Raw genomic sequence first — 15,595 nt, forward strand, 5'->3', positions numbered from 1 at the left:
TATTTATTCATTTAACTTCTGATATTTTCTTTTTTATTTTATTATTTTTTAAAAGATTTAGAGAACCAGGGTGTAGTTCCCGTACCAGTACAACAGCAAAATGCAAAGAGAAATTTTACACAAAAATAAATGCAAAGAAAAAAAAAGAATATAATTGGAGCTGGATGAATATAAGGCTGACAGGTAGAAGTTAAAACCGTGACCGGATATATTTTATAATACATAATAATCTATAACTATATATAAAGAAAGTAAAATATCTTGGGATATATATTTTTATTTTCATTTTATTCTGATAAATAAATTCATAAATTATTATTTTATTTTTATAATTATATATAAAAATCACTCATTAATTTTTTTTTATTTTATAAAAACATAGAAAAGCAATCCTAGAAAAAAAAAATAATAATAATAATAAGGATAAATAGTCATTTTTGTCCCTAATGTGTAATTCACTTACAAATTCGTTCCTGAAAAATGAAAAATAGAAAATTTAGTCTCAAAAGTGTAAAAACTGAGATAAATTTATTCAGCCATTAACTTTTGTTCGTCACCGTTAATAAAATAGTCTACATGACACAAAGTGACGAATTTGTCACTAAAATGATTGTCAACGTGGTCATCTCTAATTGTCAACATAGGGACAAATTTGTCGTATAATATTTTTTTGACTTTTCATCTTCACATACTCTGGGAATAAGAATATCTTGTGACATCCCTAATTTTAAATATAAAAAAAAAATCATCCTTCATGTTGCATCATCTTCTTCTTGCCCATTTTCATTGCATCCTTCCCCAAGGTGCTTCCTTTATTACCAAGGTGCATCCTTCATGTTGCATCATCTGTTATCTTAGGTGGCTTTTGGATAAATGACATTTGAACTATGGACATTGACAAATCATATGATGTCTTTGTATGGCAATTTTTGTAATCGCAGCTACTGGTCCCCCAATTATTCTGCACGATTGAATATATATGTCATAATCTGCTATCTTATGTGGCTTTTGGGTGAATGACATTTTAATCTGCATGATTTTGATAAAGATGATGTCAAATTTGTTGAACTATAGAATTATAGAATTTGTACTTGGTATCAATTTGCATAGTTTTCAAAATCTGTTAATATGTAATGTTTATTTATATGCTATGTGTAGGGGTTGCTTCCTACAATGCAGGAAGTTATGTCAAGTGTTAAACACAGGTGTTGTGTTATGCACTTATGGAGGAATTTCTCCAAGCAGTGGAAAGACAAAGAGTTAAGAGGCCTAGTCTGGAAGTGTGCACGGTCTGCTACTGAATCAGAATTTAATGTTAGTATGGAAGCTGTCAAAAGGAAGAATGAAAAAGGCATGGGCTTATTTAGACAAGTGACCACATGAATCATGGACCAAAGCCTACTTCAATGAAAATTGCAAAGTTGACAACATAACCAACAACAATTGTGAGTCTTTTAATGCAAAGATTCTAAAGTTCAGAAGTAAGCCACTTTTGAGTTTGTGTAAGGATATAATGATGAGAATCCTAAAACTGCCCAAATACAAGGACCCATGACCAAGAGTAGGACCAAATAGTCGAAAGATACCCTCTAACAAATGGTATCAACCATACTTAACAAGGCCCAAGTGAAGAATGATGAAGGCCTAGAGGCACTACCAAGAATCTTGATTGTTGTCGAAGGCCCAAACTAATTTGAAGGCCCTATGTCATTTTTTTCTATTTTTGTTTTAATTTTAAATTAAATAAAATTGGTACCTTTCCAACTACACCTCAAATACACTATAAGTATTGAACTCGTTTTCAATAGAAGGGAATTTTGGCATTTTGCAAATATTTTGTGAGAGCTTCTCTTTGGGTTTCTTATTGAATCAATCTCAAACTTATCAAGGTAATCCTTGTGGCATCTAGCCTGGCTTATCTTCCCTCTCTAGAAGTGGCATCATCCAAACTCTGTGACCTGTATCAAGTGATCCACTCCTAGCAAGGATCACATAATATAAGGACCTATATTATGCGCAAGATGACAAGTGCTAAATTGAAAATGGCTACAAGATTAAGACCATTGGTACCTATGCAACAGTCAAGGCTTGAAAAGGAGAAAGTTGAATCCAACAAGTGGACTGCAAACTAGGTTGGTGATCCTAATGGAACTGGATTTGTGGTCTACCATTATGAAACAAGACTTTATGTGGATCTACAAAACCAATCATGCACATGTAGGATGTGGCAACTTACAGGTATACCACTAAGTTAGTTAAATTTGTCAATTTTGGATACCATGTATTGCATCACTATGAAAATTTTATTTATCTACATAGGTCTGCCTTGTAGACATGTGATTGCTGCCATCAGATACAATAACCAAAGATCAGAGGATTACAATGATGGTATGTTGAGCATTGGATCTTACAATGCAACCTATGAAAATTACATACGCCCTACCATGAGTCAACAATATTGGAAAAATACACCTTTTGATAGGCCGACATCACCCTATGATAAAAAGAGACCTTGTAGACCCAAAAAATGCAAAAGAAAGGATCAAAATGGGGATCAAGTTAGCAATTGTAGATTGAAAAGATCCTACAAAGAGATTACTTGTACTGGATGCGGTCTGAATGGTTATAACAATAAAGGATGCATTGATGGTGGTGTTCCACCACGACCAAAAAAGTGGAAACCGACTCTTGAAGAAGAGACCAACTCAAATGCAACCACAATAACACCACTAAGATATTTCTAAAAATCTGATTAACTTTTTTATTGTTGCTTACAAGTTATTTATGTTATATGTTACATATTTGTAGGATGAGTTAAAAATATGATAAAATGACATTCTTTTTTTAAGAGTTATACCAATGTTCTTTTGTCATCGCTTAAACATGATTTCAATTCCTTCTCTCCATTTCACTTATAAGGTCTATTATTAGACCAGAAAAAAAAAGAATCTCAATTAAGCAATCACATACTGAATAATTTGTGAATGATTAAGGACTCTGAGATTTTCAACTCAATGCCTCTATTTGAAAAATGGAGTAATGTTATAAAGACAAGCCATCCTTTTCGGCCAGTAGTTTCTTCTGAATATTTTGTACAAATTTGTTTGCAATGCAAATTGCAAAACTCTAAATCCAAGTCCAATTGTACAACTTTAGTTTGGATTTTCTTCTATTTGGGTCTGATCTAATTGGTTTCACAAACTAGGCAAATATTTTTATTGTTGCTTACAAGTTATTTATGTTATATGTTACATATTTGTAGGATGAGATTAACTGCTCTTAATCTGCTCCACAAGTTGAACAACCTTCAACTAATTTGGAAATTATTCCAACTCTTAATGCTGAAAGTATTCCAGCTCAAACTTCAACTACCACTCAAAGTGTTCCAACTCCAAGTGTTATGAGTGACTTTTACATATAATTGATTAGTTAATGTTAAATTATGTTATAAATAACTAATCAATATTTATTATTGTTGTAGGAACCAATCTTCATACCTCCATCAATGTCAACAGCATTTAGACCACCTCTAATTAGGCATCCAACACAAATTCAAATTATATTCCCAGATGGAGTATCTCATAACAAGAACCAACCGAATTACATGAGTTTCATACCTACACTAGGACTGCCCAACCGCCAAGATTCGAAGAAGTGAAATATGCGATATATTTATCTTTATTTATAATATATTGTGACTAATTATTATAATTTGGATAGATTTGTAATGATTAGTACACTGTTATAATGTTTATTTTGGTAAACTGGTACAAGGTTTATTTTAGTCCATTAGAAACATACTGATATTTAGGTCCAATAAAAATTATTGACATTTTCGTCTAATAATAATAATTTATTAACATATTGATCAAATGGAACGTCTTCTCATTTAGGTCCAAGAAAGAAATACTAACATTTTCCTTCAATAAAAAAACATTATCATTTTTGTCCAACAAAAATTGCTAACATTTAGGTCCAAAAATGGTTTCTTAATGATATTTCCATTCAATTTAGTCAACATGATCACGTTCTCAATTAATTTTTTGATAAATTCATCCTTGTGTGTCACGTAGACAACTTTATTAACGATAACGGACAATAATTAATGGTCGAATAAATTTTTCACACTTTTTATACTTTTAAAAATTAACTTTATTTTTTTTATTAAATTTATTAATAAATTACATATTTAGGAACAAAATAACTATTTATTCTAATAATAATAACAACTTATTTTGTGTTGTTTTTTCGTGGGTATTGTCGGGAGGTTACGGTCTGCTCAGGACACAAATTTGATGTCAAGAGGCACACGTGTTTGACTCGCAATCCTCAGATTCAATGTCTTAGTCTTACGTATTACCAGCTTCCCTCTTCTTGCGTCGTTCTCCTGCAATTATAAGCTTCACACGTTCCCTAAATCCGTTATCACAATATCTCGCTGCCTTTTCACGCCACTTGTGACTCTTCCATTCCCACCAGAATCACCTTCCCTATCTTTTAGCCACTGCTAAAACTTGTCCTTTTCCTTTCCCCCCGCAAAAAATAAAATAAAATAAAATCCAACACATTTAACAGATTTCACGCCACCAACGGTGTCTTCGTAACGGATATAGCATAACCTTTTGATCATTCGGTATGAAAATCCAATCTCCAACCTCGGATCCATCTTTTACATTCTTCAGATCATAGGATCTAATATTGTATGCAGTTTTGAAAGAAGAAAAAAAAAGGAGAAAATTTTGATCTTTGTGTGATTGTGCTATTAGATTAGATTTTAGTAGATTCATTGTGTCGACTAGAACCCTAATGAATTAGAATGCAATCCAAGAGTTTGAGCCTGGCTCCAGCTCTCACATTCTTTCCAGGCCTGAAACCCCCTCACAAAACCCTACTATTCCACCAAATCTGTGTTCTTGTTATCACCTTCCTTGCATATGCTTCTTTCCATGCCTCTAGGAAGCCCCCCAGCATTGTCAAGAGTGTTCTGGGGCCCACAGTGCCATCCAATGGAACTCAAGTAGTTTCTGACATGAGTTCCATTGATGCAGGGTGGCCCCCTTTCAATGGAACACGGGGCACACGCCGGCTCGGTGAGCTCGATCTTGCATTCCTTACTTCCTACTCCATTGGCATGTATTTGGCTGGCCATGTTGGAGATAGGATTGATTTGAGGTTGTTCCTTGTATTTGGGATGATGGGTAGTGGCCTTTTTACTGTACTTTTTGGGTTAGGGTATTGGTTGGATGTTCATGTGTTGGGGTTTTATGTTGGTGTTCAGATTTTTTGTGGAGTGTTTCAGTCAATTGGGTGGCCTTGTGTGGTTGCAATTGTGGGGAATTGGCTAGGGGAATCAAAGAGGGGATTGATAATGGGGGTATGGAACTCGCATACCTCAGTTGGGAATATCATTGGTTCGGTTGTGGCTTCGGGGGTTTTGGAGTTTGGCTGGGGTTGGTCATTTGTGGTGCCTGGAATCCTGATCATTTTGGTAGGGATTTTGGTGTTTTTGTTTCTTGTTGTGAACCCTGAGGATATGGGATTTGTGCATCCTGGGATGGACATCGAAATGAGTGTTGAAACGGATAGTGCAGAGAATCGGCAGAAAGTTGAATCGGAGGAAGCAAAGCTGATTGCGTCTGAAATTTCAGATTCTTCATCTGCAATTGGATTTTTGGAAGCATGGAAGTTGCCAGGAGTGGCTCCGTTTGCTTTCTGTCTCTTTTTCTCGAAGCTCGTGGCTTACACTTTTCTGTATTGGTTGCCCTTCTACATAAGGCACACAGGTAATGGTAATTATACGCAAAATTATGATATAGATAGAATTGCATTGCCTTTTACCTAGCATCAGCATTGTATTCATATCCAAAGAATTTATTACTAGTGTCTCCATCTTTCGGATAAATTGTCTCAATGTTTTGCTACTAGAAAATTGGAGTGCTTGTTTGATAAGACTGTTGTGTGATGTGTCTTTAGGCAGATATGAATTTGTGTGACGGGTATTGCATGGAGTTTTACCAGCATGTATGGTACAATTTAAAATTGGAGAATTAATTGTTTATTTTTCAATAGTTCTCTCAGCAAGCTGACAAAAAATAAGTGATTATTTCTCCATAATAAACTGAACCAGTCACGTAACCTTTATGTCATGGCAGTTTCTAATTCTATAGTGTGTAATTTTTGTTGTGTTTAAGAGAGAGGCTGTGTTAAGGCTTAGGCCTGTGTATTATGCTTGCTGTTCTACAATTCTGGTTTAATCCAGAATTTCTTTCAATAAAAATATTCAGCTTTTTTGTGCAAACTCATGTCCAACATTGACTATATATCTCTTTACATGATCTTTACTTAGCTGCAAATTTGGTTTTCATTGCAGCTGTTGCAGGTGTGCATATGTCTCACAAAACTGCTGGGTTACTTTCAACCATATTTGACATTGGGGGAGTCCTAGGTGGAATCACAGCTGGTTTCATTTCTGACCTAATAGAAGCACGGGCTATTACTTCAATTCTGTTCTTGTTTCTATCAATTCCAGCTCTTGCTTTGTATCGCATTTTTGGGAGCCTCTCCATGTTGATCAACATCATTTTAATGTTTCTGTCGGGATTTTTGGTGAATGGTCCATACTCACTTATCACAACTGCTGTGGCTGCTGATCTTGGTACACAAAGCATGAATGATCGGAATTCTCGGGCGCTGGCTACTGTTACTGCAATCATAGACGGCACTGGTTCTGTTGGAGCTGCCCTTGGTCCCCTTTTGGCAGGATATATTTCAACTAGGGGATGGAACAGTGTCTTTTTTATGCTCATTCTGTCTATTTTCTTTGCTGGTTTATTCCTGATTCGTATAGCAAGAACTGAGATAAGAGAGAAGCTTTCAGGAAAGTGATTTTAAATATTTTAGAAACACTTTTGATTATTTAGTTAGGCCCTTTATCGATGGCACCTTTTACTACACAGGAATTAGCTATTGTTGGAGAAATTGTTGAAAGGTTTCATTTAATATTTGTATCATATGCTCATTCTTTATTCACTGTTTGTAAAAAAAAGTAAACAAATGTATACGAATGTTGAGGGTGGGATAATTCAACTTCTTTTTGGTATTTTACTGTTTATATAGTCTTTAGTTGCACTTTTTTTTTTTTTTTTTTTATATATATGTTGGCGTTATTTACAAGGGTACACTTTCTGTGTCTACATTCGCTTCATCAGATGTTAGGAACTGGTTGATGTAATGAAAAATAGTTTCTTAAAGTCTTCTAGTCTATCATGTTTTCTCACAATGGAACACTTGATAAATGGTTTATTTGATGTAGTTTTAAGCCAAAATAAGCAAGCGAAAGAACTTGGAAAGTTTGCTTGAATAGAAGAATAATCCAGTTGCATATTGGTCTTTAAGCTCTTAACTCGGCCTCCGAAAGAGAAGTTAAGCCACAACGAGTTTGATAACATACAGCTCCTCATCATTGTTTGATAGCTTATCGTCACCCATTAAACATACATCATTTGGGGTACGAGGGATTAACATTGCTGTCTCTCAACAAAATATCAATTACCACTACCTTATGTCTCAGTAACAAACACGATTCTTGTTAAATGTTTGATCAATAATAATCAAGAACACCAATATATAGCAAAACATTTAAGGCATGTGAGGCTTTTTTTAGTCTTGTTACACCCGTGTGAAGGGACATCTGAAATGTGAAGCTTGACCCCTGTAATCAATTATTTGCATTTAAACCCTGGAAAATAAAAGTAGAATGTTACAATATGTACAAATCATGTCGTCCCAAATTACATCATTTTTCTTCTCCAATCATTTGTATTCTCACTTTCGTAATTACATTGGGAAAAAAATAATTATAATGATATAATAATTTTTAGAATTTGCTTGTTCTTTCTCCATCCTCTGAAGTCAAGGACTAGGTCAATATACACTTGATTATTTTTTTATGTGTGATGGATATGGATATCTGTAAATAATTACAGCTCCAAAAAATCAGCTATCCTGTTTATTTGCATACAAAATGCTTTATTCTTTTAACAGCCAGTTAAGATTCTGAAGTCCCTCAGCAGAAATGCTTCTTCTTACTCGTGTTCTTTCCACAACCACAGGTGGTGGAGGATCAAAGTTAAAACACACCATCACAACTGTTAAGTTATCTGTTGATCCTCTCTTGGTTGCTTCCTGTACTATTTCCTTGCAGCATTGTTTCTCATCATTGTGCTCTTGAAGCTTCCTTCTAGCAAAATCCACAGCATTTTGGCTACTAAAAACATCCCATATTCCATCACTAGCAATTATCAAGAATTCATCTTCTTTGGTCAATGTCATCAATTTAAGTTCAGGTTCAGCACTCAGTGGTCCTTCTCTATCACTCATTTCCTTCATTCCTTCAAGGTGCCAGTCTCCAAGAGCACGAGTAACACCTAACTGGCCGTTCAAGTAACCATCATCAACGAAGCCGCCTAGGGACTCAACTCGCGTCCTTTCATTGATGCAGCTTGGCCTATGATCTTTGGACATTTCTATGGCCCTTCCATGGCGGGACAGGACAGCTCGGCAATCTCCAGCATTGGCTACAAGTAAGGACCTGTACAAAAGAATGAAAAGGGCAATGTACATGAACAAAAAATAATGAGACAAAAACAGGTGCAGATGTAGTTGTGATTTTGTATGCCTGATGTGTTGCCTATGAAGGATCACCCTTATTTTGAGGAGATGCTAGGGACCAAGAGAGGAGAAATAGAAAATTGATAGAAACAAATCAAAAGAAATGAACACTTGTACTTAATGATTGAGAATAGGAGAGGTTTCTCCTCTAAAGCTTTCCCCTTTACAGAGTATTTCTCCTTTCTCGCACAAGCCATCTAATTCACAGAATGAATCCCTCTTATCTTATTGATCTAACTAATCCTTTCTAACTAACTAACTAACTAACTAATGGATATGTGGATAACTACTATTCTTCTTCTATCCTAACAGGGAAGGGGATACAAAGTAGGCGTAGAAATAAGAATAAAACAGAAAAAATAATGTTGATGTCAGGCACCTCATTTGACTTGAATGCTAATGTGCCATTTTCACAGCTACACTTATTGTATGAAAAGATAATATATCCCACAGTTCTGAAGGACAGAGAACAGTAGAGACAAGTGCTCACCTTCCAAATATAATTGCAGTTATTGCAGTTGTACCAGAAGAAACGGAAGGCTCATGAGAGTATGTTTTTAGAAATGCTGCATCTGTCTCCAAAAATGACCTTTTGACCACCTTCTCAAGGTCCAAAGGAAAGTTAACATCCTCAACAATAACTCTTGGCAGATTATCACGGACAAATTGTGCAGCACTCTTCCCTCCATGTCCATCAAATACCTGCACATTGAACCGTTTTCATTTCACATGTCAAACCTTGATTAAAGGTTGCATATCATCCTATGCAATTTTGTTTTTTTGGATCAACAAATGTTAGTTGTTAATTGTTAGTTTTTGTTAACGAGGAGAATCGTATCCACGACCTTTCTCTCCCTCCTTTCTTTTTTTACCACCAAACTGTAGAGTTTCAAGCCAAAAGATAAGATGTATGCATATAGGGAATTGAATTTTTATCACTAAGGTTTTGGTGGCTTAAATGCTAAGTGAAAGATTGCATTTTACTAGATGAACCTTAGTTGAATGGATGCATTGGAAGCTGTTTTTGTTTCAACTTTCAAGAGAGCTTATTTATTATAGTTGGTGGCAATCTTCACTATAAATAGATAAGAGAATTAGTGGAGAAACATAACACATGAAGAGAAAGAGTGTGAAAAGAGAGATTGTGAACCAAAGTCACTTTGTTGAGAGAAAAATGTCTTTGTGTGAGAGTGTTATCATTGCTTATAATCATTGAGTGGGGTACTCGGGTTTGTAGAGCGATACACTATTTGGGGTGAATTATAATCTTGTAATCATTTGTGTGATAGTGAAATATTTTTTGAGACGATTCCGTGGACATAGGCAAGAAGTGTCTAACCACATTAAATTCTTGTGCTTGTTATTATTTTTGTACGGTGTAATCTTTGTACTGTTCTCATGATCCTTGTGGGTGTGGATAATTTTATTTGAGGGAGTGTTGATTACCCAACACAAGCCAACCTTATAACTCCTCATCTTATGCAAAATGACTAAAAGATGTTTGTCCTCTTAGATCATTGATCATTGTTTACCCACATTTTGTGAAGTCAAACTTTAAAGTGGCTATACAACTATAACTAGGAAAGAGGACAATGAAAAAGATGAGAGGTCGATCTCAACATTAATAAGTGAATATAAGCTTCAAGGATTAATGGAAAGATGAAATCTAATAGCATCATATGACATTTTCTGGTCAATTGGTCATCTATAAGAAATTCCCTCTTTTAACTTAATCATCAATTAATGCAATAAACCCTTCAAGACTTGCTTGCTAGTCCAGATATAGTGATGGATCAACAATGTTCATTAATTATCCATGTATTATCACAAAAAAGCAAAATAATTGTAGAAGAATTGAAACATTAAACTGAAATTCATGGCAACAGCCAATTAGCATAATGGGGTAGGTGGCTTACACCATAAAAAGAAACAGCCTCCTCAAAAGGTACATCATAATTAAACTTCTTTGCCAAATCTCCAATGCATATGTGAGTATCCTCCATGTAAGGGCGTTCTCCAATATCAGACCACTCTCCAGACCGAAGAGCCAGAACAAAATTCATCAGATTCTGTTTCTTGTCTGCAACCACTGCGTCCTCGCATATGCTTTCTAGCTAAATGCAGCACAGAAGAAAAAGGCAATTAAGATGCTATAGCAGAAACAGTGAAGAAGTTAGGAAATTGAATCTGCTAAGCAAACTCAAGAAAGCAATAATAGGTAAAAGAAATTACTATGAGATCATACACAAAACACAATAGTATAACAGAGCCAAAATTGGGGTTGTTTTTAAAGCTTATTCCTTAAGTTTTTATTTCCATTCATCTCAAAAAAAGGTAAACTCACGGAGAACACCAACAAATTCTGTGGACAACAATCAAGTACAAAATGAATGCAACAACAAAGGAAGACAATTTAATTGCCAGCTATGCAAGCTGATTCAGTCGGCAACACAATCAATTATTTCACAAAGTAAGCTACAGTGTATCAATGCCGACTAAACTAACTAATTTCTGTCACAACTACTTCTAACCAACACCATCTAGCCTTCAAAAAATCATGTGAAGAGAAAATCCATAATTACAAAACCTCGAGATCCGATCATTGCTCATCTAGCGGGTCTAGTTCAGTTGGTTGAAAAAGGGTGTGTGAATGGTTGAAAACTCCATGACTCTATCTTCAATTCTCAGGAATAAAAAAAATCATTGCTCCAAGATTCCATCACAAGAGAAAATTGGTTGTTAGGAAAAAAGTTTATGCATTTACTGGCCAATATTTTTCTACCATCCAAACAAATATTACTAGATTAGACACACACCATATATCATAGTCATGTTTCATTTGCTAGGAAATTCTCTTCCACCAAGGAAACATTAAAATCATCGATGAAAAGCAATAGATACAAACCAATGTCAAATTCAGAAAATCCATGTCTTTACAAAAAGGACGAAAAAAGAGAGAGATGAAAAACACTTTTCAAGACATCTAAAACACAATTGAGCTTGACTAAAAGAGTTTCCACAAAACTACCACACACACCACAAAAAGAAGAACATAAGGGAGAAAATTGAGATAGAAGATCTCAGAGAGAAGCAATACTTACAGGAAAGGAATTTTGAACACTGATGTTGTTGGTTGTGTCATCATCACATGAAGTTCTGAGAGAAGATCCTTCTTTGTCCATGTGGGTCTTGAGCAAAAGGTGGCAATGTTGCAAAGGCCATGAACTGGTTGTGGTGTTATCAATCATATCTTTCTCTTGGTCCTTCACACACATGGTCTTTCTCTTGGTCCTTCACACACATGGTGGCAAAAACAATCGAGGGGTAGGAGCAGTTCTTTGTTGATGTGGAAAGTAATAGTAATAGATAGTAATAATAATAAGTGATCTTGATCTTGATGCAACTTTGTGCGTTTGTGGCTTGTGCTATAGAGAGAGAAAGAGAGAAGGAAGATATTCTTAGGATAAGTTGTGAAAAGTTGAGAACAAAGTGAAATACGCTTATAGAGTTGTTGTTTTTATTGTTTAGTGTCAGTAAGAGGGAGACGACGAAAGAGAACGTTGAGGCTAATAAACTCCAGAATTTTCTGTGGAAAGCGTGGCTTAAAATAGGGTTACATGTTTGCTGCTTTTATTATGCATCTTCGTATCAAAATAAATATTACTCACATGGTTGGAATGGAATTTTATAGAAAATAGGAAATGGTCCTTCTCTTTGCCTACCTAGCTAGGCACTAGTAGCATCACTCCCTTTTGATACAAGAAACAAAAATAAAACATTAAAAAGCATTTTATATTCTCCCACTAATATATAAAAGGTTGTTGTAATTATTATTAGAAAATAAATTATACATTTAGCGTGTAAATTAATTTTACATTATCATTTAATAATAAATTATCATATATAATAAGTTTGTTAATTTTTTTAATAAAAAAAATAATTAGGTTAATTTTATATAATCATTCAATCACAATTTAAAATATATATTAATTATGTTGACTTTTATTATAACTACTTATAATAAGTCAGACTAACAATGATTTATGATTAAGTGATCATATAAAATTAGTTTACACAGTCAATGTATGATTATTAAAATATTTTCAATAAAAAAAAATAGGTTTTACATTTAATAATATTAATTTTTATATTAATTACTTTAAATTCGTATGTTACACTAATGATGATTTATGATTGGAAAAATTGTAAATTTCAATATATAATTATGTTAAAAATCATGTCTAGTTTAAATTATAATTAGTTGATGGGGTTGGCCATAGGAGTGAGCAATCCTTTGTTGATAATAGAAGTGATGTCTCTACTGAGGACTTCAACAATATAGAAGAGTAAGGGGATCCCCTTGCCTCACTCCTCTCTTGCACTCAAAGTAACCAACAGGATGAGAAGCGTATGAATCCAAGAGTAGAAGATTGGGTGAAACCCTAAAGCCTCAAGGACTTTGAAGAGGAACCCCCAGTCAAGAGTACCAAATGCCTTTCGGGTATCAATTTTGATAGCAATGTTCCCTCCAACAGATTTTTTATTAAGCAGATTTACAGCCTCTGAAGCCGTATGTCTATGGCTATGGGTCTGAAGTTCTCCACTCTGTCGGCCCCTGGAAATTTGGGAATCAATATGACCACATTCGAGTTTAAAGAAGGAACACATCAAAAGGAATGGAGTCCCAATAAGTCTGATAAAAATGCCTCCAAAGTCGTTAGGACCAAAAAGTGTGCTTGACTTCTATCATGGAAGGGAGAGTAGTGAGAGACTCGTTATCTTCCGGGGAAACTAAAGTTGAGATGGCGTCCTGAATAAGATTGACATCAATACAATTGTTATTAGAAGCAAAAAGGTCAGAATAGTAATTCAAAAAGCATTGATCAATGAGCACCCCCCTGTCTAAATGAAGAAAGGAGATGTACTGCGTTTTTTATCTGATGGTTGCCACTCTATGGAATGAACTGGTGTTCTTGTCCCCGTCAGTTTGTCATTGGATTATGGACTTTTCTTTCCAAAAGAAATCTTGAGTGATCAAGGGTTGTTGCAACTCTGATTGAGAAAGATCATTAGATGGCCCACGTCTGTCCAATTGATCTTGAATATGCTTCAGGTTATCCAAAGCCTTGTCCACATTGACATGAATGTTACCAAATTCATTTTTGTTCCATATTTTGAGATTTGTCTCCAGACTCTTCAGCTTTTGCAAAAAAAAACAAACAAAAATCTACATCGAGCAACCAGTATGGGTGGTTTGGGTGCTAGCTCAAGCCAAATCTTGAGGAACTTAAAGAAACTAAGAAAGAAGCAAAAGAGGATTGATAGTGTTGCAGCTAGAGGAACAGAGGGTAATGGTCTAATCTAGAACGAGGCAAGGTGCAACAACTAATCGAGTCCCAAAAAGAAAGAAAGTCTTTATTACATATGGCCCTATCCAGTCGTAGGACAATAGAAAATTGCCCTTTTCTTCCGTTTAACCAAGTGGAAAAAGCTCCACTTGTAGGAATATGCGTCAAGGAGCAGGAATCTATCCACACTCTAAATTCATTGCAAGAACTTTAAGAAGGGAGGAGGCCACTCATTTTTTGAGACCCCAAAACAACGTTGAAGTCTCCTATGTAACACCCTCCAAAACGAGACATATGCCAAGAAGCTAACTCTTCCCACAACTCTCTGCGAATAGATTGGGAGGTGGAGGCATAAACTGTAGCCAAGTGCAACAATTGTTGATTATCTGTATCAGAGCTAGCAACAAATTTCTTGGAGCAATGGATGATATCAATGGATAGATAACCTTTCATGATGAGGGTTCATGTTTTTCCTACCCCAGTTCAGGTTCTTGTGCTAGGAGGCACTTGAGGAGATGCTTCTTTCTTCTACTTCCTGAGCTTTTTCTTCTTTGGTTTGGATATAACTTCTTGAAAGTTATCAGCCAACTCAATCTTCACTTCTTGCATTTCATCCAGGTGGAGATTATGATCCTCTTCAGCCATGTCAGCCCACGAAGAGGATATACTTGTCATATCATGTTGGATTATGTCCAGTTTACTAGCCTCTGATGAGTTATTCGTTTATACAACATAGTCATTAGTGTCACCTTCATTACCCGAAGAGTTGTCCCTATTATTAGTGGCAACCTCTATAAGGTCGATGTCTTGATTTTGAGGCTGCACATTCATGATTCACACGCTTCTCATGTCCTTCACCGAAGCAAAATTAAATTTGAAGTACCCCTTTCTTAATGGCGTCGACCGCCACTGGCTGATATTCTTCTTCTAGAATCTTGATAGAAATCGAATCCCCTTTTACACTTTGGCGTGGCCCTCCTCGACGGGTCCAAGGAAGGACCAGAGGCATATGGCCACAACTTCCATGAGAGAGGGCTAATGAGGATGGGTGCAGGACGTGACACCTACCCTATTCGGGTGGAACCCTAGCAGTGGAGGAACCTAGTAGAGACAAAGACTTTTTCCACTTTTTTGGTCAACTGAGATTCGAATCTATCACTTCATACATACTACTTCAATACTCTCCCACTAGGCTAATTCTAGTAGTTCAAAACATAGAGTACTGTTTCTTTGAATACTTTTTTAATCACATGCGGGACTTCTTTTATTTTGTCTTCTTGATTATTCGTATTAGAACAAATGTTATTTTCAAAATTTAAAATCTTCATCGGCGGTTGAGATTTTTCATGAAATTAAGGGAAATAATAGTACTTTGATGTGTTTTGTGTAAGTATTTTGGATTTTGGATATATATATATATATATATATATATATATATATATATAATAGTATTTACTATTCTAATGATAAGAATATAGAAATTCTTGTTTTTTTTAAAAAAAAATTCATTTTTATTTTCTCTTAGTCTTTTCCATTTTTCTTTTTTTAATTAGTATGCGTGATAGACTTTCCTGAGA

At 35.2% G+C, this 15,595-nt stretch overlaps 1 protein-coding gene and 1 pseudogene across 1 annotated transcript; one reads left to right on the top strand and one right to left on the bottom strand.

The window, feature by feature from the left end:
* The first annotated feature begins 4,309 nt into the window (after positions 1-4,309).
* LOC114367853 (putative glycerol-3-phosphate transporter 5) lies at positions 4,310-7,111 on the top strand. Its single transcript, XM_028325072.1, has 2 exons — positions 4,310-5,783; positions 6,371-7,111. Exons 1-2 carry the CDS (start codon positions 4,817-4,819, stop codon positions 6,883-6,885), a joined length of 1,482 nt encoding a protein of 493 aa, XP_028180873.1. The 5' UTR covers positions 4,310-4,816; the 3' UTR covers positions 6,886-7,111.
* A 587-nt stretch (positions 7,112-7,698) lies between these two features.
* Positions 7,699-12,306, bottom strand: LOC114367854 (annotated as a pseudogene).
* Between the last annotated feature and the right edge of the window lie 3,289 nt (positions 12,307-15,595).

Source organism: Glycine soja, chromosome 9, assembly GCF_004193775.1.
Source record: "Glycine soja cultivar W05 chromosome 9, ASM419377v2, whole genome shotgun sequence".
NCBI lineage: Eukaryota > Viridiplantae > Streptophyta > Magnoliopsida > Fabales > Fabaceae > Glycine > Glycine soja.

Coding starts and splice junctions, on each gene's coding strand:
- LOC114367853 (XM_028325072.1), top strand. CDS start 4,817: ATGCAATCCAAGAGTTTGAGCCTGGCTCCAGCTCTCACATTCTTTCCA. Junction 5,784..6,370: donor CTTCTACATAAGGCACACAG/GTAATGGTAATT, acceptor TTTTCATTGCAG/CTGTTGCAGGTGTGCATATG.